The sequence below is a fragment of the Halichoerus grypus genome, chromosome 10 (genome assembly GCF_964656455.1).
Source record: "Halichoerus grypus chromosome 10, mHalGry1.hap1.1, whole genome shotgun sequence".
Taxonomy (NCBI): domain Eukaryota; kingdom Metazoa; phylum Chordata; class Mammalia; order Carnivora; family Phocidae; genus Halichoerus; species Halichoerus grypus.
This window is the reverse complement of record NC_135721.1, coordinates 50,587,290-50,615,085: the sequence shown is the minus strand read 5'-3', so window position 1 is coordinate 50,615,085 and position 27,796 is coordinate 50,587,290. Positions and strand designations below refer to the sequence as shown.

Below are 27,796 nucleotides of genomic sequence, written 5' to 3'. Positions count from 1 at the left end.
GTTACCACAAAGCTCCCCCTTCATCGTCACCCCCCACCCTGGAGGCTTCTTTGAAAGAATGGAAATCCTGAGAGAGGGACCAGGGACCAGAAACGGGCCCTCAGGCCAGAGGTTAGAGGTGAGATTTCAACTCTCTGGGGAAGAAAAGACAAGCACTTCCACTCCAGTCTGCTCCGGGAAAGACATATTTGGTTTCAGACTGGCTGTCCTGAGTCACCCAGACAGGGGTTCCCCATACAGTTGTGCTTCCTCCCCTCCCTCTGTGCTGCTGGTATCATTTGGCGAGGTGCTTGGAAATGCCCTGACATCCTGAGTCTGGAATGAAACATGGGGGTGACCAGGGCAGACCTTGGGTTCAGTGGGTCGAGCCACCACTTAGTGCCCACCTTGCCTTGTCCAGCAGACCTGTGCCCCATGACTCCTTTAGCCACTTGACACAAGGAGGGTTCCTCCATTTGTACTTTCTGCTCTGAGCTGAAAACTGTCAGGGCAGACCTGCTGCATGACACCCTAGAGGTAAAATATAAAAAGGTAAGACAGGGTCCTAGGATTGGATAGAGGGAGACCTGCCCTGGTTTCCAGGAAGCTCTCAGTATGATGAGATCGAAAGGCTTAAAGAGACCCAAGTCTGATGGAGGAGACATAAGCTCAGCTCTGTGGGGGCTCAGAGTCTAGGGGCAGTGACAAGAGACAATGCTCCAAAAGGGCATGACAAAGGGAAGACACCAGATGTGTGGTGAATCCAGAGTGCTGGAGGATGCAGGGAAGGCTTCCTGTAGGAGGTGGCCCTGAAGCTGGCAGAAGAATGATCCTCTATAGATGTTCAAAAAAAAGATGATGATGGAATGGTGCAGGGGAAGAAGTACCCGGGTATGATCAGGGCAAGGGGTGCAGGGTGAGGGCAGGTCGGGGGAGACGGTGAGGAAGGGACGTGAAGAGAGGGCAGCCTGCCAGAAAGTGCATGTGGTGCGGAGACCAGGAAGAGATGTGGTCTGGAGCAAGGGGCTGTGAGAGCACCTGGAGTTCCAGGGGGAGGAGCTGAGTTCATACTGGCTGCAGGCTGGGGGCGAACGAAAAGCCAGATTCAGAGGTTAGAGGGCCAGCCTTACCCCTGCAAGCCTCCCTCCCCTCTGCTGCTGCGGCAGGTGGCTTAGGGCCCCTCCCAGATCTGGAAGAGCTCCAGGACCCGGTTTCCCTGTTTACAGTCAACTCAGGGAGGACGGGAGTGGCGAGGGGAGGGGTGGCCACCGGGGCGGTCTGATCAGTTCTCTCCAGCTCCGGCCTGGCCTGGAGACTTTGCGCTCGCCACCAGCAGGCTCAGGTCCTCAGCTCCCAGGCTGCCGCCTCGCCATGGACACAAGGGTAGACAGTAGGCCCGGGGGGCTCCCCGGCAGTGGCTGTGACCTGGGCACAGCCCGGGAACACATGCAAGCGGTCACCCGAAACTACATCACCCACCCCCGTGTCAGTGAGTACAGTCCCCGCAGTGGGTGAGGGTGGGGGCTGCTGGGTGGCTCGAGCTTCTTAGGCTCAGGGAAAGAGGAGGCTCTGAGGCTGAGGAAGATCTAGGGGGCTCTCGGTCCAGCAGAGTGAGGCAAGGGACCGCCCAGACAAGGGGCCACCTCTGCAGATGGGGGGATGGGGTCCCCCGCCCAGGCTACCCCAGAGGAGAAGGCAGGGGAGTTCCTGGCAGGAACCTCTCGGTCATCACCCTTACCCTGCCCTGAGACCCCACGTCCAGAGAGAGTTCCCCACTGCCCCAAGGGTGTGTGTTTGTGATACATGCTCTGTGTGAATGTGTGTGTGTTGGGGGTGTGTGTGCGTGTGCGCCGGAACACTCAGCACAAGGAAATGTATGGTCAGGAGTTCTCAGGGAATGCGTGCGGCAAGGTGGACCATGTGTGCATTCTCAGGATGGGGACAGACACGTCACTGTGTGTCATGTCAGTGGGTACATGTCATGCGTGCCTTTGGGGGAAGGTGTCTGTGTGTATAACCCAGGGGAAGGAGAGTGCCCGGGTATGTGCGTGCTCCCACCTTCACTTGGGTGAGGATAGGTGCAAATATGTGTGTGACAGCTTTCAAGTGTGTATGATCAGAGGGAGGAAATATGTAACAATATATGTGCACGCTTGTACACTCAGGGTGAGTGTGTGGTTCCATGCGCAAGCATGCGTGCTCATGGGGAGAATGCGGGTACGTGGTCAGGTGATGTCATATGTTTGTGTCTCTACAGCTGGGGGCGGGGGGAGTGCTTGGCACAGGGAGAATTCAGAATTCAGAGGGGGCCATCCCGAGGTGTGTCCAGATATCTGGGGCACAGAAACCAGTAAGGCTCTGAGGACCGAAGGGAGTACCCCCTCCATCTCTCCTTGCCAAGGTCATTCTCCAATTCTCGAATTCTCGGGCAGCCCAGCTCACTGGACTAAACCGGCCTGGCCAGCACAGGCCAAGTAGAGCCAGAGGCTCCTAACAGCGCGTGTGTGGAGAGAAGCTGGCCTAGCACAGCCACCCCGCCCTCCGCCCTCGGTCTGTTGTTACCCAGACCGTAGGGGGAGGAGCCAGCTGACGGGGCAGCCCAGAGAGCCGGGTCTGCATTGAATGGGGCTGGCATCCGCCCAGAACGGACCAAGTGCAAAGTGGGCAGGCCCGGGGTGCAGAGGAACGGAGCAGGGGGTATGAGGCACCTCCAGAGGCCTGAGGCAGGCACTGAGGGTGGAGCACATTCCAGCTGAGGAGGAACTGAATGGGACCAGATTTAGCAAGGAGGCCCTGCAGGCCCTGCGCTATGGAGGCATGGGGGAAGCGCTGAGGCTCAGATCCTCCCCTGGGGCAAAGCAGGGGTCATGAAGGCCCAGAAATACCCCGTGACTGGCCCCCCACTTGGGCCCAGAGCCCAGGCCTGGTGGAGATCTGAGCCCACCCTGGCAGGCTCTTCCCCCACCACCCCCCCTGCAGCGTGCCCTCCCCAGGACCCTGCCGGGTGGCACCTCACCCCAGGGCCCCCTCCAGCCGGTTGCCTCTAGCCAGCACCTTATTTAAAGTCAACAAGCCCTGGTACAGGGAAACACCCAGGAGATGTGACCCAGGCTGGAACCCAGGGGTGGCAGCGCCCTCGTGTCTGCCTCTGTGTCACTTCATGGGGCCCTCACCCAGGTGAATGTGTCACACCCAACAGCTGACCCCGAGACAAGGTTCCGCAGAGGGGGAGCCCCTCCACCCCTGACTCTTCTCCGGACCTGCATTAAAGACGTTCCCGCAGGGACAAAGGCCTTTGCTGCACACCAGTGTCGTCATTAGGGCACCCCCAGGGGCCAGCCCCAGCCCCGCCCACAGCCTCCCCCACCCAGGAGCACATCGGATTCCTCAGCGTGCTTCTGCACCCACGGCTTTCTCCGGTTCCCACCCCCTCCCTCCTCTGGGGGGCCTGAGGGGTTTCCTCCCTGAGGGGTGAGGATGGGGGTGGGGGGAGTGTGTGCAAAACTAGAGCTGCGCCGTCAGGTCGGGAGAGGCAGGACTCCTGAGTCTCTCTCTGCCCGTATCCCCCAGCCTGGCCTCCGACCGGAGGACTCTATGGACTCTACGGATTTCTGGGCAGGAGAACTTTACGTAGAGACAGAAAGCCTAGGAGGAGAGCTGGGGGACCAGAGGGACAGGGATGGGGCAACTGGCTCCCAGCCCCAGGGCTTCCTCAGCCATGGGTGGGGTGAGTCGAACAGAAGGCTTCCTGGAGGAGGAGGTGGACCAACAGGCCTAAGGCCTTAAGGGTGATTTCACTGCAGTGGCTGAGGGAATAAGCCAGAAAGGAGGGGGCAGGGTAGAATAAGATGGGGGTGAATCCCAGCAGTATCTGCCCTGGTTAGGAAGGGACCCGGTTGCCTCCCTCAGAGCTAGAGCTCTTTCCCCAGGGGAAGGAGGTGGCATGGAGCTTTATCTGTTGTGTGGGGCAGAAAGTGCTTGGCGGGGGCAGGGGGGAGGCAGTGGGAGGAAGGAGGGCAGGGTGCAGCGGGAGCAAAGGTTGGACCGACAGGCTGTCAGCCAGGCTGGAGGGGCAGAGCCAGGTCAGATCACCCAGGGGCTGGAATGCCAAACCCCCAGCTTTGCTGCCTGCCTCGGTTTCCTCGACCGAAAGGCCAGAGAGTTCCACCCCGCAGGTCTTGGGCTGATTCTAAGAAGCCTGGGCTTCCAGCTTTGGCCCTCCCTCCCCTAATCCGTCCGGAGGGGATCAGGGAGGAGGTGGGAGACCTACTGGCCCCCGGCTTGCCCCCACCCCGGCCTCACGCCTGGGCGGCCGGCTCAGCCCTCTCCCAGGACGCTGCAGGTGTGGCTGGGCAGGCCCTAATTAGTGGGCTGCGCGGAGCCCCGCTGAGCCTTTGACAGGGGAAGGCAGCGGGGGAGACGGGGGCAGGGAGGGGCGCCAGGCCTGCAGCCCTAAGTGCAACCCAGAGTGTCAGCTAGGACAATGGAAAAGGGGAGGGGGCAGAGCAGAGGGAGGGAGTGTCTGCAAAGTCTCAGGAAGGCCTATTGAGGGAGTGCCCCTCAGAGGTCTTCTGGGCCAGCCCCCTGCCTCCAGCATGACCCTCCCCCACTTCACCTCACCAGGGTTGACCAGTAGGTCCCAAGGCTGGGGGAGTGCCACAGGGTGCTGACTGACCTGTGGGTGCCCCAGGAGAAATCAGCCAACTTCTGGGCCTCAGTTGGCCGCTGCATGCGATGGACACAATCAGCTGGGGGTGGGTACACACAAAAAGCCTGGCTTCCCGACAAGGACACCTTTGTTGCTCAGCCACCACCTTGGCTGTGTCCAAACTAGACAGCCTCGAAGAAAAGATGTTCTCTAGTCTGACCGGGGAGACACAGAGCTCTGGTCTGAGGGGGGAGACATAATCCATCTCATTAAGGACCACAGGCTGGGGAAGACACCTCTAGGGTGCCCGCCTGGGGGCTGTGGGACTTCAGGGGGGAGCAGAGCCAGGGGGCTGCAGGACTCAGTCAAGGGCAGGGTGTTGAAGGATATGAAAAGCCGGATGCTGAGCAGAAACAGCCAGAGTGGATTATCTGCAGTGAAGGGCCCAGGCTATGGAGTGACGACTCATTTAGGAAGCCCAAGAGAGACCCAGGCCTGTGCTTCTGGAAACCCAGAAAGCCGGCTGAGGCTGGTGGGATGGACTGGGGGCTCACAGACCACACGCTGGGTGCCCAGCCTGAGGGGCATTCCTCCTGGCCTCTGGGCTGCCCCCAGCTGCTCACCACTGCTCCCCCCACCTCAAGTGCCCTCCCCAAGGTAGCGCTGTGGGGATTTCCAGGTAACAGGTTTCCCAGAAAGAAGCTGTGAAATGGGGGAAGCCTGCTGTGAAGGAAGGGAGGAAGTTGAAAGACTTGACTGACTCTGAGGCAGAATTGGAAAGAGTTCCCTGGGGCTTTGTGGACCTTGAGCCCCAACTGCCCCCCCCCCCAGCCCACCCACTCGGCATGTTGCTTTGGTCATCTCAGCCCTTTTGGCCAGTCTGGTATTTTCTCTATAGGGCCAGCAAGAGGCCAGCTCTTCCCAGGGCTTTTTAAAATGAGGCTCTGTTCCACTGTGCCTGGTCCCTTGGGGTGGCCTAGAGAGGAGCCAGATGGAGAATGCCAGGAGAGGGTGGAAGGTGAGCAAAGGAAGTCAGCAGTGGAGCGTACTTGCCAGAAAGTGGGCTGTGAAGGGCAGCAGCTGTGCAAGGACTGGGGCTGAGGGGGTGGTTTTTGAGATGGGAGATACCAGGGGCGCCTGGGTGGCTCAGTCGTTAAGTGTCTGCCTTCGGCTCAGGTCATGGTCCCAGGGTCCTGGGATCGAGCCCCGCCTTGAGCTCCCTGCTCAGCGGGGAGCCTGCTTCTCCCTCTCCCACTCCCCCTGCTTGTGTTCCCTCTCTTGCTGTGTCTCTCTCTCAAATAACTAAAATCTTAAAAAACAAAACAAGATGGGAGCTACCAGAGCTTGCTTGATGGGAGGGCCAACAGAGGGGGAGATGCTGGCCCTCTGCCCTAGAGAGCAGTCATCTCTGGGGATGGCCCCAGGGGGGAGGAAAGGTTGGCCTAAGAGGGAAGGTTGGATAGATACCTCCTCCCGTCCTCTGAAGGAAGCTGAAAGAGTTCCCCTGCTCCAGGTCCAAGCCCAAAAGGACGGGTCTTCTCGTGCCCTCTTGTTCTTGAGTTTTCCTAGCAGTCCATAAGCTCAGAAGAGCCTTGCAGACATCCCCACAAGGATCACCTTGCCCAGTCGGTCTTCCTAGCCCAAGTCCCAGTGAAAGGAACATAGATCAGACGAGGGGTTTGACCACTGAGCCCCAGACTGGGGAAGACGTGAGCTGGGGGCATTTAGTTTCTCTTAGTGTGGGGTGACTTGGCACCAGGCTTGCACGGAAGCATGAGGGCAAGTGGCTGAGATCCCAGCCCCAGCTCTGCCACAAGCATGCTGGGTGACCCTGGGCTAGCTTTTTCACCCCCATTCTCCTCCGCTTTTGCAAAGAGGGTTAGACCACTCTCCCCTCTGATGTTCTTCCAACCTGTGAGTGACCCAGTGACCTTAGAGACACTCTGACCATCCTGCCTTGTCAGGGTGCCTCATCTCAGCTGTCCCACTGGTGCTCCACAGGGACCCCAGGGAAGAGCTGTATATCCCAGGGTCATGGGTGAGGGAGAGTTCCACGGTCTCCCAGCTAGCCTCCAGCAGAACCAAGATAGGCTTCCTGTCTGCCAGTCCATGGCTTTCCTGTTGGGGTCCCCAAGACTGGAGTTAGAGGCTCTCTGTAAGCTGAGCTCATTTCTCCATTTGTGGGTCTCTCCAGCGACTAGGACTAGGGCATTCTTCTTCTTCCTCCTTCCTTGTCATTCTTTCCCCTCCCCCACAGGCACTTAGGGAGCCCAGGTTGTCCAGGATGGCCCCTGGCAAGGCCTCATGACAAGGCACGGACCCTGGCTGGTTTTTCTCACTGGTGCCTGACCACCCCCCCCAACAGGTGCACATGTGCACAGACACAGTGCTCAGTCAGTGTCGAGTGACCCCAGAGGGCCACAGAGGGAGGGCAGTTCTCTCATCATCTCTAGCTGGGGGCCAGAAGCTTTTGGAAAATGTTGTGGGTCAGAGAGAAGGGAGTGGGTAAGATGGGGGCTGAGGCCAGAGGGGAAGCAGCCTCAAGATAAGAAAGACTTCTTCGTGGCTGAGGGGGAGGAGAGGACTCTGAGGGGCCTCTGCCCTCACCCTGGCCCTCCCCCAGCCTCCTGCAGGTGTCCAAGCCAGCAGGGGGCCCTGCGGGCAGGGGCATGACCCTTACAGCAATGGTGGCTGGCCCTGTCACAGCTAATGACCCTGACAGCCCAGACTGGGAAGGGGGTGGGGGTGGTGCTTACAGGGAGGGAAAGCAGAGGATACCTCTGTGTGTGTGTGTGAGTGTGTGTGTGTGTGTGTGTGTATGAGACCCTCACCTACCTCCACCCCTCCCCCAGCCTACAGGACGGTGTGCAGCGTCAATGGGCCCCTGGTGGTGCTGGACCAGGTCAAGGTAAGATTTCCACTTCTTCCCAGGGCTCCCCAGCCCCTGTATGGGATTTCTTCTAAATTGCCCTGCCCCTAGCTGTCTCCCATGGGCCCACCCATCCCTTGTAATTCCCTGTCACCCATCCCCACGTTCTTCCTCCCCAGCTGTCTCCCCAGCCACCCCCGATTTCCCTTCCTGCATTTTCAGTGCCCCCGCTCACTCCCGCTCTGGGCCTTCAGGGACCCACACCTACCACCAAGGACCTGGGGGATCTAGGCTGTTGTGCCTCTTTCTCAGTGGGATGGTTGTATTGAACTTGCTTACAAGGCTGGACTCTTCCATCAGCTGCTTCTTTTCAAAGGAAGGGAAGGCAGAAGAGCAACACCAGCTAACTCTTCTCCAGAGCTCAAGGTTTTCAGAGGTTTTTGGAATATCTCAACCTGGGAACCAGCAGCATGGGTGGGAAGTAAAGTGGGCCTCCCAGAAAGAAATGGGATGTGGGCTCCTTTGTGTCCCCTGGGGAACCGCAGGACCATGGCAGAGATTGACAGCATTTTGAGTCTGCGGTTGGGGATTCTTAAGGCATAAAGGGCCCTGCGAAAGTATGAGGTCACTCTGCTGTCCTCCTGCCACCATACAGTTCCACCCCCCAGGCTCCCACCCCATGCCACCCACCCCAGACTGGAAAACTGGTGCCACCCTGGAGTCATCCCTTCCTCGACCCCAATCCATCAGTGCCAATGATCTATGAGCAATCTCCCACCCCACTGCTCCCTGATTATGGCCATGGCCTCTGGGCCCCCAGACTGGGGCCCTCCTGTCCTCCATGCTGCCCCCCTGCAACCTGAACCCCTTCGCTTCCCTGTTTCAAACTCACCTAGTACTCCCAGCACCTTCACCTTACAGGCCCTACATTCTGTAAGGGTTCGTGTGCACCTCCCCACTCTCATGCCACATCCTCTCCCCTCCCTACGTGGAAATCCACCCTGCCTCTGCATGGAGCTGCCATTTGATGTCTCTAGGCCTTTGCTCATATTTTCCCTCTGCCTCTCCCACTACCTTTCCCCCATACCTTCCTCTCACTCACCCCCAGGGCTAGCTGAGAGGTCACTTCTAGAAATTTCGCCCAGGCCCCCGGGCAATGAGCCTGTCCCTCCTCTCCCCCCTTCTGTACTGTCCCGTTGGCAGCTCCATCAAGCCATTTGATCACCACCTGGCCACATGTCCCCTCCCTGCCCCCCCAATGTCCCTCCAATTGCACGTTACTCCTGAGCCCCCGGAGCCTCACGCTGCACTTCTACTGAACACCCAGTCCATTGTGGGTGCTCAGTTTGTTCAGAGGAAGGGTGTGTAAATGAATGAGAGGCATGAATGAATAAGTGTTAGAATGACTAAATCCAACCCTCTCATTCCTGGAAACCAGATTCCGAATTCATACAGACCTTCCCGTTTGACCCACTAGCCTTGGGGAGGCACTGGGAAGGGGCGTGATGGAGTGTTTACGCGTGTGTGCGTGCACGGGACACGCAGTCTGACTCAGACTCTCCAGCGCACCCTTCCCACTGGCTACCTGTCAATTCCAGATCGGCAGCATCAGTACTACCTGAGAACTTGTTAGAAATACGGATTCTAGGGCTCCTACCCCAGACGGACAGAATCAGAAACTCTGGGGTGGGGGGATGTGGGGTGGGGGGAGGATGCAAAAGTCAGTCTTTAAAAGCCCTTCAGAGGCTGTGATGCTCCCTGAAGTTTGAGAAGCATCTATTTAGGCTTGCAAACTCTAGTTTCCTCATCTAGTAAATGATCAGAGAGTTGTGAGGATCAAATCAGGTAAATGTATTTTTATGAGTCCTCCTTGAGAACGGTTAGCACTCGCTCTGCTTGGAATGCAGAAGTGCTAATGCGCCCGATTAACAGCTGGTGCCACCTGCTGCCCCCTCGTGTGGTATGAGTCAGTGCCTTCACGGACCTCCACTCTCCCGACTACTAAATGGGGCTAGACTAGGAAACGAGACAGATCCTCAGACCTGTGGCTCTGCGATTATTAGATGCATCTGTAACTCTCTTAGAACAGACTGAGTGGTTGATGGAGACACCCTGAACTTGCAGAGGGAAAAAAAAATCAGTTATGTATAGTCTCATAAGTTCAGGAGATGGAGAAGACAGCTTTACGTACCCCTCTCCCCATCCCACAACCACTTCCCTCTTCCGGAGTTGCTTGGGCAAAACGCCACAATTCCTCCTCTACAGCGCCACCTTCTGCCCAAATCGAACCACACCAGCAATTACGCTTCCTGCTTCCTTCTTTCTCAAATGGAAAAATGCTTGGGGGGAAGAATTTTGTGCAGACTCGAAGTTCTTAGCCCAGGGAATAAGGGCCTCGAGGTTGTACGCAAACCTTTGAAGCCGTATATCCGTGTGCCTGTGCATTTTTCTAGAGGTAGTTTCCACAGTTCCATCTGATTTTTGATGTGAGTGTAGGCTGTAAAATGCTAAATGCTAAACCCCCGAGTGTAGACTGTAAAAATGGCCCCGCTAGATTATTAAACATCCACACTTCCAGCCCCGATCTCACAAATGGTCACACACAGGTTGTGCAAGCATTAAAGAGGAGTCCGGTTAGTGGACAGCCACCTGCCTGGGATATATTAGAGAGATTTCACTAGAGCAGCGGTTTTTAAAGTTGAGCACGCATGAGAATCCCCTGGAAGGATTCTTTGGGTCCCGACCCAAAGTTCTGATTCAGCAGTCTGAGGTTGAGGCCCAAGAATCTGCATTTCCGGCAAGTTCCCAGGTGCTGCTGCTGGGCTGGGGACCACACTTGAAGATTCACTGCTCTAGAAGATCTTCTTCCAACTGCTGGGTTTTGAGGCAGACCAGTCCTTATCGAGACTTGAAGGCAGCTATGCTAACCACTATACCACCAACGCCTTATTGAGACTTGAAGATAGCACTCACCTTATCCACCAGACTTGGTTCCAAATGTCTGTGGCTACTTCAAACTTTTAAAAGAAAAAGCTTTCAGAAGCATGTATATCAGCTCTGAAGACAATTTCCAAAGGGGGCTTCCCAAACTGCCCTGGGCATTGTCAGAAGGAAAGGACCCGAAGCCAGTGCTTCCTCAGAGGAGTCCTGCCAGGCTTGCTAAGAACTTTCTAGTCGGCCGAGTGCACGAGTGCGGGCAGCAGCTCCTCTCTGCCTGACCCCTGGCTGGCTGAGAAAGCAGAATCCCCAGCGGAGGACGGGGGTGTCACTGAACCATCCCTACCCCCTGCGGTCCTCCTAGGGACCCAGGGTGGGAGTTGAGAGAATCAGCCTCTGAAATGGGGTTCCTTTGAGGATAAGCTCATTGTTGCACCCTGGAATTCTCCCCCTGCACTCCCCGTTGTAACTGGCTGTGACCACCCCTGCCCCCACAGATAACTCACGCAGACACACACAGAAGAGCCTGGTACTCTCTTCCTAGAGGGTTCCAGATCACACCCTCCATGACGGGGTGTGATGGTTCTGACCTGGTTCTGCCCGTTCTTCCCGGCATCAGACTGCAATCTCTGCTATGCACAGTTCGTTTCCTCTGATTTCACTGATTTCATCTTCAGGGACACACAGGGCGCCACCTCCTCTCCGTTCCCCTTTCCTCTGCCCTCCCTCACCCACATAAACCCACATAAAAAAGGAGGACTTTATCAGCCGGCTGCTTGGTTTTTATCGGGCCCATGGCCTGCGCTCTGTCGGGCAGTTTTCCTCCCGAGGTCCACAGCCCACCCGGCAAGGAGGCCGGCGGCTGCCTCGGAGAGAGAGACGGGCCCGCAGAGCGGCCGCCGAAAGCCAAGGACTTGCAGTCAACGTCGGTCCCGGGGCCTCCCAGCCCTTGCTCTTGGGCGCCCTCTTGTGGTCGACGAGCCAAAGACCGCTAGACTTGAGCTGCCCCGCAGACCTCAGCGCCTTCCTCCAGGGGCCGGCCCTGCTCTCCCAGCAGCCCCGCTCCGAGGGATGGTTTGGGGGAGAACGAGGGGAGGCTTTCCTGGCCTCCGAGGAGGGGCTTGCGCCGAGCTTCCTCCAGTGACCGTCAGAGCTGCAAACGCTCTGGTCTCAAGTTCCACCCTCCCACGCCCGCAGGGGTGCCCTGGGGGAGTGTCCCCCCTCCTCACACCCCGTTAGGAAATTGAGCCATCCACACACCGCCCCCCACCCCCAGATCCTTAACGTCACTATGTTAGGTAGAGCGGGGTATTTAATATAGTGAGGATGGTGATAACCAGTCGCGCTGTACTTGAACATCCCAAATTCCATTTTAATTACCAAAAAATAAAAATAAAAAACATGCTCCTTGTAACTAGTGAAAGAAAAGACAAGTTAACTGTTTGTCCCTAACCTCTTTATTCCCAGCCTCTTGAGATAACCAAGGTAAAGATCCTGCTGTAAAGAGGCAAATAAGATGCATGTTGGAGGTTTACATTGGTGTCAGTCTCTTAAAAACCTGATTCCCTCATGTCAGTAGCATTCTTCTTGATAGCAGTGCGGTAGCCTGGACGTTCTGTGATAGATGCGGTGGTTTCATTACGGGCAGACATTCGGTGTGTTTCCAGGCTTTGCTATTACAAGTAGTACAGCAAAATATATCCCTTTCATACTGGTGCCTTTATTGCTATAAGGTAGATCCCCCAAAATGAAATTGCTGCTTCAAAGTGTATATTGATTTTAAAGTAGATTTTAAATAGATATTGATGATTTGGGGGCAACATTGCTAGCCCAGCAAGGTTGTGGGGATTCCCATTCCCGTCAGCCATGTGTTGGAGGACCCACTTTCCAGCATCCTTGCCAGCCCCAAACATGTTCTCTCCTGGAATTTTGCCTGTCTAATCAATGAGAATAATACTACCTTGTTTTTTATTTACATTTGAGTATCTTTTTATGTGTTTGGATTTCACTTTCTCCTCTGTGAAATCTTCCTACATATGGAGGTGTACATTTTGAGTTGTGGGAGCTTTGTTTATTGTTCACATTTTTTCATTAAGATTTTATTTATTTGCGAGAGAGAGAGAAGTATACTGAGAAAGAGCATAAGCAGGGGGAGAGGGAGAAGCAGGCTCCCGCTGAGCAGAGAATCCTGATGTGGGGCTCGATCCCAGGACTCTGGGACCGTCACCTGGGCCGAAGGCAAACGCTTAACTGCTTAACCGACTGAGCCACCCAGGCACCCCTACAATCAAATATCTCTATTTTTGCATTTATGGCTTCCAGATTTCTTATCTTAAAGACATCTCTCTCACCCAGCTTTTCTAGAAAAGCTAAGAAAAGGAAAGAAGAAAGGCTCTTGTAGTATTTTGTTCATCTTAGCTTTATATGTAAAGGTTTTATATGCCTGGAACGTATGTGTGTTTATGATGTGGGTATCTTCTAAGTAGATACCTGGTTATGTTAGCACCATTTATTCAATAAATTCTGTTTTTCCTGTGAAGTAATGTGCCACATTTGTTCTACAACAGTCTCCTAAAATCTGGGATTTGTTTCTGGACTCTGATCTGCCCCACTGATCCATCTGTCTGCCCCACACCAACACTTAACCGTTTGACTTCAGTAGCTTTAGAGCACGTTTTCATGTCTGCTAAGGCAAGTCCTCCACGCTGATCTTTTCCATAACTATTTTTGGATATTGTCAGACACTTACATGAATTTTAAAATGATCTTATTAAATTCCAGAAGAAACAAGAATCCATTGGGAATGCACTTAATTTATATACTTCTGAAAAGCATTGATATTTTTATGACAGTCATTCTGCCTTGGACAACAGTATTGTTCTCCATTTGTTCGGGGCTTGTTCGATGTCCTTCAATAAGATTTTATTATTCTCTCGTGCCTCTCTTGTCAAATTTATTTCCAGATATTGTATGGGTTTGGGCCCTATTGTGGATGGATCCATTTTTCTCCATTTCCTCGTCCGTTTATGGCTGGAATAGAAAAAAAAGAGATTCTTTTTTTTTTTTTTTAACTGAAGTATATTGACACAAGTGGTACAAGAGATTGATTTTGTGCATCTTGTGTACAGCTGCCAACTTCTCATGAATTCTGAGGCTTCTGTCTTTGTTTTTGTTTTGTTTTTTTGGCTAGAGCCTCTTGGGTTTTTCTAGATATACAGTATCATCAATGAAGGGACTTCTGTCTCTTTTTCCATTGGCACACTTTAATTTTACTTGTGATTTGAAGCAGTTTCAAAAAAATAAAAATAGTATGGGGAACATACACCCAGTTGTTAACATTTTACCCCATTTGTTCTATCTTTTGCTCTGCATGTTTGTGTGTACATAACTTTTTCCTAGATCTTTTAAGGGTAAGCTATCCCCAAAACTCCGGTGTTTATTTCCAAAGAATAAGGATATTCTCTTACATAACAACAGTAGTTACCAACTTCTGAAACTTACACTGATACATTTATCTGATCGACCATCTATATTCCAGTTTACCAGCTGCCCTAATAAAGTCTTTTATAGCATTTTCTCCCCTCCAGCAGAAGACCCAGCCTGGGGTCAGGTTCCGCCTTTAGTGGTCACGTCTCTGTAGCCTCCTTTAATCTAGAACATTTCCACAGCCTTTCTTCTCTGACATTTCTGAAGAACACACTCTCCTCTCTTCCTCTCTCACTACTTTTTTTTTTCTAAATAAAGCTTTCTCCACCTATGTTTATTAGTATACTTTTTCATTTCTCTTTTTTGAGTCTTATTGTATAAACTATAATTTCCAAAACAATATTAAGTAACAACTGCGATAGTCATCTCTGTGCATTACTGATTTTATTAGAAATAAAAGTGGATTTAGCGTTTCACCATTGGGAAGCTTGTTGATGTTGGTTTGGTAAATAGTGTTCAAGTCATTGCCTTCCATTCCCGTCTTACGTAGGATTGTATTAGAAACACTGCTGAATGTTATCAAAAGCCTTTTGGGTTTCTATTTACATAATCCTGTAGGGTTTCTCTTTTAATTCGTGTTTACAAAAAAACTCCCTATTATTACAAATTATATTGTGAAATGTTGACAAATTCCCAGAGGTTGATTTATCTAGGCTTGCATTCTTTTGATGAATCCTATTTGGTCATACCTGTTTGTTTACTTAATACACTGATTGGACTGGCTAATAGTTTATTTATAATTTCTGCATCTACATTTATAAGAGAAATTGGTCTACGTTTTTTGGAGGGTCCTATTTTTTTTTTTTTAAGATTTTCTTTATTTATTTGACAGAGAGAGAGAGAGCCCAAGCAGGGGGTCAGCAGAGGGAGAGGGAGAAGCAGGCTCTTCGCTGAGCAGGAAGCCTGATGTTGGGCTTGATCCCAGGACCCTGAGATCATGACCTGAGCCAAAGGCAGCCACTTAACCGACTGAGCCCTTCAGGTGCCCTGGAGGGTCCTATCTTTACTACATTTGAGGTTTGGGAAGTTTTCTATTTTATAGTTTCCTTGTCTTCTAATGTTTCTTTCTGTTCATCATATTACATTGGCCGATTCTTCCAATGTAATGCTGAATAGAATGATGATAGCAGGCATTGTTGTTTTGCTCCTAATTTTTTAACAATTTATTTGACAGAGAGAAAGAGAGCAGAGTGAGCAAGAGAGAACACGAGTGGTGGGGGGAGGGGCAGAGGGAGAGGGAGAAGCAGACTCCCTGCTGAGCAGGGAGCCCAATGCAGGGCTCCATCCCAAGACCCTGAGATCATGACTTGAGCAGAAGGCAGATGCTTAACCAACTGAGCCACCCAGGCACCCCTGTTTTGCTCCTAATTTTATTTATTTATTTATTTTTAAAGATTTTATTTATTTATTTGACAGAGAAAGACACAGTGAGAGAGGGAACACAAGCAGCGGGAGTGGGAGAGGGAGAAGCAGGCTTCCTGCTGAGCAGGGAGCCCGATGCGGGGCTCGATCCCAGAACCCTGGGATCATGACCTGAGCTGAAGGCAGACGCTTAACGACTGAGCCACCCAGGCGCCCCTTGCTCCTAATTTTAAAGGGATTGTTTTTATATCAGAGTATGTTTTCTGCAGGTGTTTTGAGGATACTTTTTGGAGTTAAGGAATTTCCCTTTTATTCTGTTTTCAAAGAGTAGTTTTGTTCTTTAACCATGGATATCATGATTCTTTAATCACCAGAGTTTTTGTTTTAATCATGGATAGTTTTTTAAACCTTTTTCTGGTATGTTAAGATGAACAAAGTTTTTTTTATCCTGCAAGTCATTAATAAGGTAAATTTATTACATTATCAGATTTCTAATATTAGACTAACCTTGAATTGTCAGAATAATTCCAACTTGGTCTTTTTAATTTTTATTTGTGTGTGTGTGTTTGTCTTTTTTATTTTTTGGTTTTTGACTTTTTTCTTTTATCATTTGGTTTGTAACTCGACCTTTTTTATACTTTGCTGGATTTGGTTTGTTAGTATTTTACATAGGTCTTTTGCATATATATTCATAAGCGAGATTGCCTATAATTTTCCCTTCATTATCTTATTTTGTATCATGGTTATCCTTGCCTCATAAAACTAATTAAAGACATCCCTTTTCCATCAGTCTTTTGAAAAGCTCAAGTAATTTTCAAATTATTTGTTCTTTCATTGTCAGAACTCACTTGTAAGACTATCTGGGACTGGTGTTTTCTTTATGGAAAGATTTTACACTATTTATGTAATATCTTAAAGACTGTGGGACTATTCCGGCTTTCTATTTGGTTTCTGATTGGTTTTGGTTTGAGTTGTATTCTTCTAAGACTTTATTCATTTCATCTAAGTTCTGAACTGTATTGCATACAATTGTTCATAATTCCTTTTTATTACTTTTTAATATTATTAGTGTAGCTAGTTTTGACTTTTTTACTCCAACAATTATTTATTTATGTCTTTGCTCTTAATCAGTTTTATTTTATCAGTCTATTTTATTAGGCTTTTCAAAGAACCAATTTGGCTTAATCTTCTTTGTTATATGTTTGTTCTCCGTGTTGATTTCTGACCTTTTATTATTTCTTCTACTATATTGGACTTTTTAAAAAAGTTTTTCTTTTAATTCTAGTTAGTTAACATACAGCATTGTATTAGTTTCAGGTGTACAATATAGTTCCATACGTCCACACTTCCATATGTCACCCGGTGCTCATCACAAGTGTACTCCTTAATCCCCATCACCTACTTCCCCCCATCCCCCATCCTACTTTATTGGGGGTTTTATTGCTGTTCTTTTTTCTAACTTTTCATGTTGCATACTCTTAAACTTACTCAGTTTTTTTCTTTTCTAATATAAGCATTTAAAGCTTAAATATGGGGCGCCTAGTGGTGCAGTTGGTTAAGCATCTGACTTTTGATTTCAGCCCAGGTCATGATCTCAGGGTCGTAAGATCAAGCCCCACATTGGGCTCTGCACTCAGTGTGAAGTCTGCTTGAGACTCTCTCTCCCTCTCCCTCTGCCCCTCCCCCCGCTCTAGCTCTCTCTCTCACTCTCTCTAAAATAAATAATCTTTTAAAAAAAGAAAAATAAAGTTTAAATGCATCCATATATGTCAATACGTAGTTTTTCATTATTGCTTAGTGCTAAATATTTTCTAATTCTACGGTCTTCTACATTAGGTTTTTAAATTTCCAAATACATGAAGTTTGTCTAACCATCTTTTTGTTTTTGATTTCTAACTTGTTTTGATTATGGTCAGAAAACATGGTACAGCCTGATTTATTCTACAAGGCGCTCTCCTTTCTCATTGTTTTCTATTTCATTTATCATGTCAGTTCTGATTCCCTCTAATGCCCAAGGAGTAATTTAGAGGAGTACTTTAACTCAGAATATGAGGAACACGTGGGCAGGGATGTCATCTTTTTACCATTTATTTTTATTAGATTCCGATTCTCACTTACTCCCTGAAATAACTCAATCACCAGGGAAGCAAGGTGAGGGAGCCTAAAGGATGCAATACATTCTCTCCAGTACCACCCCTGGAAGAAGGTGCAGGTTGCAGGGCTTAGGTCTCTGGGGGCTGACGAGAGCTGAAGCCAGGGGCAGTGGGGAGGGTCTGCTCTCCCAGCCCAGCTCTCCTGGCCCAGCTCATAGCCTCTTCTGGAAGTGGGGAAAGACTGGGACCCCGGTTCCCGGAGCATGCACAGACTGCAGGGCTAGGGGATTCCCTTGGGGCAGACCTCCACCTGCCCAACCTGCTACCTGTGGTCCTGGAGGACAGCCTAATTGTCTTTTTAATTGAATTATAATTTACATATCATAAACTTCCTTCTTTTAAAGCACACAGTTCCGTGGTTTTTAGTATATACACAGAGTTGTGCAGCCATCACCACTATTTGATTCCAGAACATTTTTATCACCTCCAAAAGAACCCCTTGTACCTGTTAGTTGTCACTCCCAATCATCCCTCCTTCCAGCCCCTGGCAACCTCTAACCTTTCTGTCTTTATGGATCAGACGATTTCAGACACTTCCTATCAGTGGAATCATAATCCGTGACCTGTTGAGTCTGGCTTCTTTCACCTACTTAGCATGTTTCCAAGGTTCATCTGTGTTTCGCATGGATCAGTATTTCATTCCTTTTTAAGGCTGATAATATTCCACGGTATAGATATACCATCTTTTATTTCTCCATTCACTGTCTGTGGACATTTGGGTTGTTTCCACCTTGGGGCTATTATGAATAAGGCTACTACTTGTATATGAACATTCATATACATTCATACACAAGTTTTTGTGTGGTCACATGTTTTCATTTCTGTTGGGCCAGTGGAATTGCTGGGTCATATGGTGTCTCTATGTTTAACCCTTTGAGGAAGCGTCAGAGTGTTTTCCAAAGTGGCCGCACCATTTTAAATTCCCACCAGCAGTGTCTGAGGGGTCCAATTTCTCCACACCCTCAACTACACTCGTTATCTGTCCTTTGGACTCCAGCCGTATTCATGAGCAGGACGTGGTATCTCATTGTGGTTTTGATCTGCATTTCTTTAATGGCGAATGATGTTGAGCGTCTTATGTGCTTATTGGTCTTTTGAATATCTTCTTTGGAGAAATATCGATTTAGATCCTTCGCCCATTTTTAAAATTACAGTATTTGTATTTTTATTGTTGAGTTGTAAGAGTTCTGTATATATTCCTGATATTAGCCTGGTTCTTTTCAAATGGATAAGAAGAGATACTACACTTGCTCATAGCCAAAAGAGAAGTGATTGCCTGATTCTTTTTATTCCTGAAGCTGTGAGGACAACACATGAATCAATCCCAGCCCCATGGCTAGGGAAAGACTGCCACTGGTATGAGGGGACACCCGGCCGCCCAGGAGAGCACTGTGCCAGGGTGTTCACCATTAGTCCACAGGGGCAGGGACAACTGTGCTGTCCACGGGACCTAAACAGCCATAGTAATGATTACATTTTATTGAGCTGTTACAGGTCCTGGGCCCCAGCTAATGACTTCACATAGATCACTTTCTCCCCACAGAAGCCCTATGAAGTAGGCATTATTATTATTCCCATTTGAAAGACGAGGAAAGTAACGCTCAGAGACATTAAGTAACTTCCTCATGGTCACACAGCTTCTAAGCATCAGAGCTTCAGTTCTAACCCTGGTCTTCCAACTCCAAAGTCAGTGCTCCTGCCCATCCAGGTGTACAGCCTCCCAGACAGAATCCAAATGTCCCACCTCCGGCCCCTCAAGTTCACTTCTACTAGTGCCTGGTCACAAAAGGGGAGACAGAAGCTTGAGACTGGGTCAAGGAGGGATGGGGGGGACAGGGACTTCACGTCTGGTCTCACTGCTGCTCTGGGCTGCTCTCCCCTCCCGCCAGTTTGCGCAGTATGCCGAGATCGTCAACTTCACCCTTCCCGACGGCACTCAGAGGAGCGGCCAGGTGCTGGAGGTGTCTGGGACCAAGGCAATTGTTCAGGTGAGTGGTGTCAGGGCCATGTTGGCGGGCTGAATCAATGAACGAGCCCACAAAGTCCCTGACTATCTTATAGGCTCCTAAGGCAGGAGACGTCCTATTTTCCCAAGAGCGTCTTGCCCAGAGCTGGGCACGAAGGGAGCCTAGAATGGAAGGCCCATTGTCCCCAGCAAGACCCTTATTAGAGTAACTAACCTCTTGTCCCATAGGTGTTTGAAGGAACCTCTGGGATCGATGCCCAGAAGACCACCTGTGAATTCACAGGGGACATCCTACGGACTCCAGTGTCAGAAGACATGCTGGGTGAGGATGGGGGGAGGAGAGGCGGCGGGGGGGTGCACCTCTGTGCTCCTGGCCCAGCTTCCCTGACCTCACACTTAGCACACTGCGTCGTCCTTGCCTCTTCGCCTGTCTGCCTCCCCTGTGAGTTCTTCGAGGTCAGAGGTTGTGTCTTCTCTCTCTGACGCCCAACCCCAGCTCAGGGCCGGACATACAGATGTTCCGTAAATGAGGAAGGCTGGTTCAATCAACTGGGGGCACAGTAGGTAGTCATCTGTTTGGGGTTCGGCTGAAACAGAGTGCACATCCCCCAATTTTCTCCCAAGATCTGTCATACCTGGCCCTCTCCTCTTTCCAGCCCTAAAACCCTCCATTAGAGTCATTTCCTGGGCCAAGGCCTCCCCTGTAAAGATTTCCAGGAGAGGAGGGAAGATCCCCACAGAGACAGTCACTGTCGCCAGCTCTCTCTCGGGGGGTAACTGAGGGCTGAGGGGAGAGGGACGTGAGGGGTGGGTGGGAGCCGCTGGTGGTATGGAGGGTGAGCAGCAGCGAGGGAGACCCAGGGCTGGCCCTAAGCATCCCCCAATGGCCTCCCCCACCCTCAGGTCGGGTCTTCAACGGCTCCGGCAAGCCCATTGACAAGGGGCCGGTGGTCATGGCAGAGGACTTCCTGGATATCAATGGTGAGTGACCAGAGAAAGGCTCTGAACAGCTTCCGGGACCCAGCCCCCAATCACCTTCCCCACCCCCAGCCACCACCTCTAACACCTTGCCCTTGGAAGTTCTGCCCCAGACACAGGCCAGGGGCAATGGGCCAGGGCTCACCCGCAGGCTGGTCAGACTACCAGACAGATCGGGTGTGCGACGAGAACTGCAGAGGCCTCTCTGTCCCCAAATCTGCCACAGAGCCTGAAATACTGCCATCGGCACTTCATGTCCTGTTCCTTTCAAAGCCATCATCAGGTGCAAAGTTCCATGGGTGCCCAAGACCCTCACTCTCCCGCCTCCCAGTGCCCTGTCCCCGCCCCTCAGAGCCGCCTGGGGTGGCTTGCCGCAGTAGACACAGCCCCTTCCCGGTGGGAGGCCATCCTGAGTCCTCCAGTCCTGTCAGTTCTGAGGACGAGATGGAGGCCCATAGGTGGAGGACCACAGAGGACCACAGCTGCCCCAAACCACTCAGCAAGTCAGGGGCAGAGCAAAGAATACACATCCCCTCAGACAGGAGCTCTCCAGGCTGCCCTCTGTTCCTTCGAGCCCCGCATGACACCTGCTCAGCCTCGGGGGCCTCAGCCTGAGCTCCCACCTGCCTGCCACTTCTGCTGGGCCAGGCAGCACTGTCCAAGGGAGCACTGGATTGTGGCTATTTAGATACAAATGAATTCAAGTGGAATACACATTCATGTCACGTGCCCACCAGCCGCATGTGACTAGGGCTACTGGACCGGGCAGGGTAGTTAGAGCACATTTTCATCATCACAGAGAATTCTGCTCCACAGTGCTGCTCTGGAGTCGGGGGCAGGGTTGGGGGAGGGCAGGGACAGACTTGAGCCCTTGAGCATGGGTCCATGATCGCCCTCTCCCAGGCCAGCCCATCAACCCCCATGACCGCATCTACCCGGAGGAGATGATTCAGACGGGCATCTCTCCCATCGACGTCATGAACAGCATTGCCCGTGGTCAGAAGATCCCCATCTTCTCAGCAGCCGGGCTCCCCCACAATGAGGTGAGGCCTGCAGGGTCCTGCAGACATGACCAAGAGGAACGCACAGGGCAGAGGCCAGGGCTGGTGGGCCAGTGAAGTGGGTCTCCTGAATCGAACAGGCAGGGACCAGCCACGCTGGGGTCATCGCTGTCCAGACTGGTAGCTGTCCTCTGGCAGCTCATGGGCTCAGGGCCGCGGAAGACCTCCTCAGTGCCCCCAAGCAGGTCTTCAAGCCTTCACCCTGAGGAAGGCTGTAGGACCTGGGGCAGCCCTTTCATCTTTCTGGCCTAGGATCCCCCCGCCTCCCCCCACCAAAGGCCTTGGCAGGAGGAAGGACTGGAAATTGCTCCATCCATCATTCTCTGTGGTGCTCACTGGGCTGGGCTCTGGGCTCTGGTTCTGACACCCGTCCTTCTAATCCACTCCACCCCAGATTGCCGCCCAGATCTGCCGCCAGGCTGGGCTGGTGAAGAAGTCCAAGGCTGTGCTGGATTACCACGACGACAACTTTGCCATTGTCTTTGCGGCCATGGGGGTAAGAGAAGCTGGGCACATTGGCAAATTCTGGAAGCTGTGGGCAGGCAGCCTTGTCTCTCTTGGACCCTGGCTCTGCCTGATATGATGAGGGAGGCATAATCCTTCTCCCTGAGAAGCTGTCAGTGTCCAGGCCTATCTGGTGGGAGAGGCAAGAGCATGACTGAAGGGGGAAGGGGGCTCAGTGACTAGGTACAGTGTGTCCCCCAGTGCATTCCAAAGGACATGGCAGCTGTAAGATGAGCCCTAGGGTGGCCTGGAGGAGGGAGAAGCCAGGGAATTTGGGAAGATGGCTTCAGGGAGGGGATACCATGGGGCCCTCAGGGGGCCCAAGGAGGGGTTTAGCAGGGAAGCAGCTGGCTAAGTGAGGGGTCAGGATGCAATGAGCAGAGCACAACCTGAAGAAATCTGAACTTCTCTTTGGGGGCCTGGGGAGTGCAAACCCAGCCCCTGCCTTCTCAAGTGCTGGGTCATCCCAGGGACTGTCAGTCAATAGGCTCTACTGAGAAGAGATGGGAGGGGCCGGGGCCCCAAACCTTAGGCTGCAGAGACGCCCCCTCCAGCCCTCCCTGCTGTGTGTCCAGGTGAACATGGAGACAGCCAGGTTCTTCAAGTCTGACTTCGAGCAGAATGGTACCATGGGGAATGTCTGCCTCTTCCTGAACTTGGCCAACGACCCCACGTGAGCCATCCCCTGGTACCCAGACTGCCTTCAGGCAGCAAGTCCTGTCCCCTCTCAACACCCAGAGTACCAGAGCTCAGGAGTATCCCAGAACCATAGCCATGGGCCAGAGTTGGGAAAACAACCCCTTTTTGTGCAGATGGGGAAACTGAGGCTGGGTAAGAGGTAGGGATAGCCCAGGGAGAGACGGAGGGGACCAGACCACAAGCCCGCCTGCCACCTGCAGCCCCTCTGTTCTTCCCATAATGTGCGTCCAGCCACTGTCCCCAGTCAGACCTCCTTATTCTTGAGTCACTTCCCCAAAGTCACCACTAAAACTTAAACCACGTATTTACAGAAACTGCTGTTTTATTTTTTAATTTTCTTACTTGAATAGAGTTGACACACAATGTTAACATTAGTTTCAGGTGTACAAGGTAGTGATTCAGTTTCTCTGTAGGTCAGTGCTATGTTCACCACAAGTGTATCTACCATCTGTCACCGAGTAACACTCTTACCATACCACTGACCCTATTCCCCATGCTGCGCCTGTCTCCCTGACTGGGAGCCTATGACTCCGCCCCTCACCCCCCATTTTGCCCATCTCCCCACCCCTTCCCTCTGGCAACCATCAGTTTATTCTCTGTATGTATAGGTCTGATTCTGCCTTTTGTTTATTCATTTGGAAAAACTGCTATTTCTAAAGTTCAGGAAATGTGAGTTTAAATCTGTGGGTCAGGGGGATGAAAAAAAATTCTAATAAAACTGTCCTGGGTACTGAAAGGGCTCCAAAAGCGAAGTAACAGAATTCTGGAGGCCAAGATGACATCACCAGAGAAAAGACCCACAGGACAGAGCTTAAGGACTGAGAGAGCCTGGAGCCAGAGGAAGGGACTTGGGGGAGCTCAGAGTGGAAGGGGGCTGCCAGGCGGGCAGGGCACGCCTATGGAATATGCACACTAGCCGTGCTCTGGAGCAGTGAGGGGAACCTTCCGGAAGGAATCCAGAGTGTTCTACCTGAGCCGAGTGTGGTGGGGAGGAAGCTGGGGAAGAGAAGGGCAGCAGGAGCCCCACCCCTGCCTCGCTCTGATAGGCCAGCGCCCCCCCCCCCCCCCCCGCACCTTCAGGCCCACAGGGACAGGGTGCTGTCATCCTCATCAACACTCCTGGCCCTGCCTGTCCCACTCCTGCCCAACTCCCCGCCTGTTCCGGGCTCCCCCCCTTCCTCCCTAGGACAGCAGGAGGGAGGAGTGCCAGACGTGGTGAACTGCCCACCCCCAGGAACCACAGCCGACATGGGGCCTGGGAGCTGGGGCTCATCCCACCTACCCCCCTGCTGCTATACACAGTCCACTATCCACTCAGCACTTGGGGCTACACAGAGCACAGGCCTAGGCCTCTGGGCTCTCTAAACACAGGCTGTCCCTCCAGGATTGAGCGCATCATCACCCCGCGCCTGGCACTGACCACTGCTGAATTTCTCGCCTACCAGTGTGAGAAGCACGTGCTGGTCATACTGACCGACATGAGTTCCTACGCAGAGGCCTTGCGAGAGGTGAGGCAGCTGGTGAAGGGTGTCGGGGTCATGCCGGCCTCTCTGTAGTCCTTCCACCCCAAAACTCACCCATCCAAGCCTGCCGCCACTCACTCCATTTCTCAGTCATTGAACCTCCCACTCAGCCTCTTGCCCCGCTTCTTACCCCAGCGACACTGACGTTGCAGGTCTCAGCTGCCAGAGAGGAGGTGCCGGGCCGCCGAGGCTTCCCGGGATACATGTACACAGACCTGGCCACCATCTATGAGCGGGCAGGCCGCGTGGAGGGCCGGGGAGGGTCCATCACTCAGATCCCCATCCTCACCATGCCCAATGACGGTGAGTCTCTTCGCTGCCCACTACCCTCTGCTACCCCCTGCCCTCCCTTCCCACCGGGATGCTTAAAGGGCCCGTGGTTTTGTGCATAGATGTGCAGTAGCTCTGTTTCTTCATCACAGGATTCACTGTCTTTTCCTTGCCTCCACATACCCCATCACTCCCATGAGAGCCATAGAGCCCAGGCGACCCTGAGCGGGTGGAGGCGTGGGCCCCATCTACACTGACTCCAGTGCATTTCCTTGCAGATATCACCCACCCAATCCCAGACCTGACGGGCTTCATCACAGAGGGACAGATCTACGTGGACAGACAGCTTCATAACAGACAAGTACGGTCCCCTCCCTACGACTTAGTGGTCTCCCCACCACCCCCAGAGACACTAACAGATGTCCCTTCACCTGCTGTGCTTCAGTTCTCTGTGAATTAGGAGGGGCCGGGCGAGGCTAACTCCAAAGAGGAGATGACCCAGGAAGACTGTGTGGTCACAGACACAAGACAGGTCTGGCTAGAGTCCAGACCACCTGACTGTGGGAACCTTGCGAAAATCATCTCATCCTTCTGATGCTAGGTTTCCTCATCTATAAAACAGAACTAATAGTATTTATCACTCAGTGGAGTGCATTGTGGAGGATACAATCATTTGGCACATAGAGAGCATCCAGCAGATAGTAGATACTCAATAAATACCGCTTCTCTTTGCTTTCCAGTAATTTGCTCTGGTGAACAAAACAATGGGTACCTGACACAAGTAGATGGTGAATAATGTGCTAGCAGGTTAGAAAATGCGTCTGTCCCATCTGAGGTCAAAGGCAATCCTGTGACTTTTACCTCTTTGCTCAGTAGGTTCCTTCTTTACAGCTATTAACTATTAAGCTTCAACCTGGTTTTTGTCCAAATAATCAAAGGTTTTAAAATAGTGACTTTCATTACCTAATGTCACGTCACGCCCCCCCCCTCCTGTCTAGGAGCACACATGTAGACACGTGCATACCCAAGCTCTAGAATTTGTGGGCGATAAAGGAGGGCAGGGCATGACCAGCCCACCTCTCTGTGGGAGGAGTGAGGAGCAGTCTCTTGAGAACCCCAGGGGGAGGAGAGACAAGTAGGGGTAGGAAGGAAAGTCAAGTCTGGACCCTGCCTTCTGCCACTTCCTTCTTCTGCTTGCCCAGATCTACCCCCCCATCAACGTGCTCCCTTCCCTGTCGCGGCTGATGAAGTCTGCCATTGGGGAGGGCATGACGAGAAAGGACCATGGAGACGTCTCCAACCAACTGGTAAGAAGGAGAGAGCCCAGGGACTGGCGGGTAAGCTAGTTTCAGAAGCTAGAGGTTTGAGCCCTACCTGGACCACGAGCTTTTCTCTGGGAAATCCCTCCCCTTTTGGGGTCCCCACACAGCCAAATTGGGGGCCACTGAGCTCCTGTGATCTGCCTGCGGTGACCGCTAGGACCGTCCCCCCTTCACCCAGTATGCTTGCTACGCCATCGGGAAGGACGTGCAGGCCATGAAAGCAGTGGTGGGGGAGGAGGCGCTCACTTCGGAGGACCTGCTCTATCTGGAATTCCTGCAGAAGTTCGAGAAGAACTTCATCAACCAGGGTGAGGCGCGCTGGGGGCGTTCAGGCAGTAACCCCCTTACCCGGCCACATATACGCGCACACGCTCCTAACACTCCTGCCCCTTCCCTAGGCCCCTACGAGAACCGCTCGGTGTTTGAGTCCTTGGACCTGGGCTGGAAGCTGTTGCGCATCTTCCCCAAGGAGATGCTGAAGCGCATCCCGCAGAGCGTGCTCGATGAGTTCTACTCCCGCGAGGGGGCGCCGCAGGACCCCGCGTCCGACACTGCGCTCTAGCCCCGCCCACAGCCGGACCCCGGAGCTCGTCCCGGAAGCCCCTGCTCTACGCCGGTTCCACGCACGCCTCCGTGTCTTCCAAGGTCCCACACACGTGAACCAACCGCTTGAGTGCCCACTGTCAGCTACCCACCCCGACCACCCCCCTCCGCCTCGAGGCGGGAGGCGGGGGGGGGGGGCGTTGGGGCGGGGGCTCCCACGCTTCATCCCTCTCCCTGGACTCCCCGCACTGGGAAAGAACAAAAGGTTGTTACGCCTGTATTAAGCACATGAGAATCACCTAGAGAACTTTACAAAATACCAAGGCCCAGGCTCCAAACCAGATCAATTAATCTGAATCTGGAGGCAGAATTCCTCTGCGTTGGTATTTTTCCCCAGGTACAGCTGGAGTTGCAACCACTAGTTTAGAGGCTGCAAGATAAGCCAGGTAAAGATAATGAGGGTGCACTTGAAGAGGTCCTGAGACACTCTCCAACCCCGACATACACATAGGGTTTTGTTGTCATTCTTAGGACCCTAATACCTCAGAAGCAACAGCCCACAGAATCCCCCAACTGCCAGGAAATCCTCAAGCTTTGTCCCTGCAAAGCATTATCACTTCATCTTAATTTGAAGCCAGGTGTTAAGGCCCCACTTGGGGCAGATACCCAGAATTTGCTAGTTTTTAAAGTGCTCAGGAGGGGTGCTGACTCCTTCAGACCACTGGGGTTGGGAGGTGAGTGGACTACCAGAGGAGGTTTCCTTGGAATGAGGGAGAACTGCTTTGGGTAGAGAATCTGCATTTTTGTTCCTCCCTGTAGGTCACAGTGGTCTTGGGAGACCCTCCCCCCTCCTTAGATTTCTCTGGGGGAAATACCAGGAATGATGGGGCCCAGAGGGGAGAAGGTAGTTAGAAGTGAGTGGTGTGGTCCGGTATACCTAGAGTTGACCCCTGGGGCCTCAGTAAACCTCTGATAAGCTTGGGGTCATTCCCCCTGAGAAGGGATGGAATGTGGATGGTTCACTCAACACTGAATCAAGCCACGTTGATTGCTTGACTACCATATATTAAAAACTTAAAAGGCAAACTGAGGAAAACATTGATGACAAATATATATATAAAGGGTTACGGTTAATAAGTTTTACAAATCCAGTAAGAAACACTTTGAAGACCCTCAAAGAACAATGTGAAGAAACAGATAATTCCCAGAAGAGAAAAACACTGATATTTAATTGTTTAACTTTTGGTAGTCATCAAGGAGTCAAATTAGAACATTTCCACTACCAAATTATTAGCAAATGTTTATTTAAAATCACAATATTCAGCGCTGGTGGTGATGGTTCAAGTAGGTCCTCTTTTAACAATAGAAAATTCTAGATAGCTGGACTGGTCTCACTGCTCCAATCCCCTCCCTCCTTGTGAAGTAGGTGGTATTATTCCCAGTTTGCTGATGCAGAAACTAAGACACAGAGGTCAAGTAACTCACCCAAAGTCCCA

General features: G+C 52.0%; 1 protein-coding gene across 1 annotated transcript; it reads left to right on the top strand.

Moving 5' to 3' along the window:
- The first annotated feature begins 1,315 nt into the window (after positions 1-1,315).
- Positions 1,316-27,708, top strand: ATP6V1B1 (ATPase H+ transporting V1 subunit B1). Its single transcript, XM_036118167.2, has 14 exons — positions 1,316-1,468; positions 7,480-7,535; positions 19,324-19,422; positions 19,629-19,722; positions 20,304-20,381; positions 21,282-21,421; positions 21,834-21,935; positions 22,519-22,616; positions 24,027-24,150; positions 24,318-24,468; positions 24,714-24,796; positions 25,638-25,742; positions 25,936-26,065; positions 26,156-27,708. The coding sequence occupies exons 1-14, from the start codon at positions 1,351-1,353 to the stop codon at positions 26,317-26,319; spliced, it is 1,542 nt and encodes a 513-aa protein (XP_035974060.1). The 5' UTR covers positions 1,316-1,350; the 3' UTR covers positions 26,320-27,708.
- The last annotated feature ends 88 nt before the right edge of the window (positions 27,709-27,796 follow it).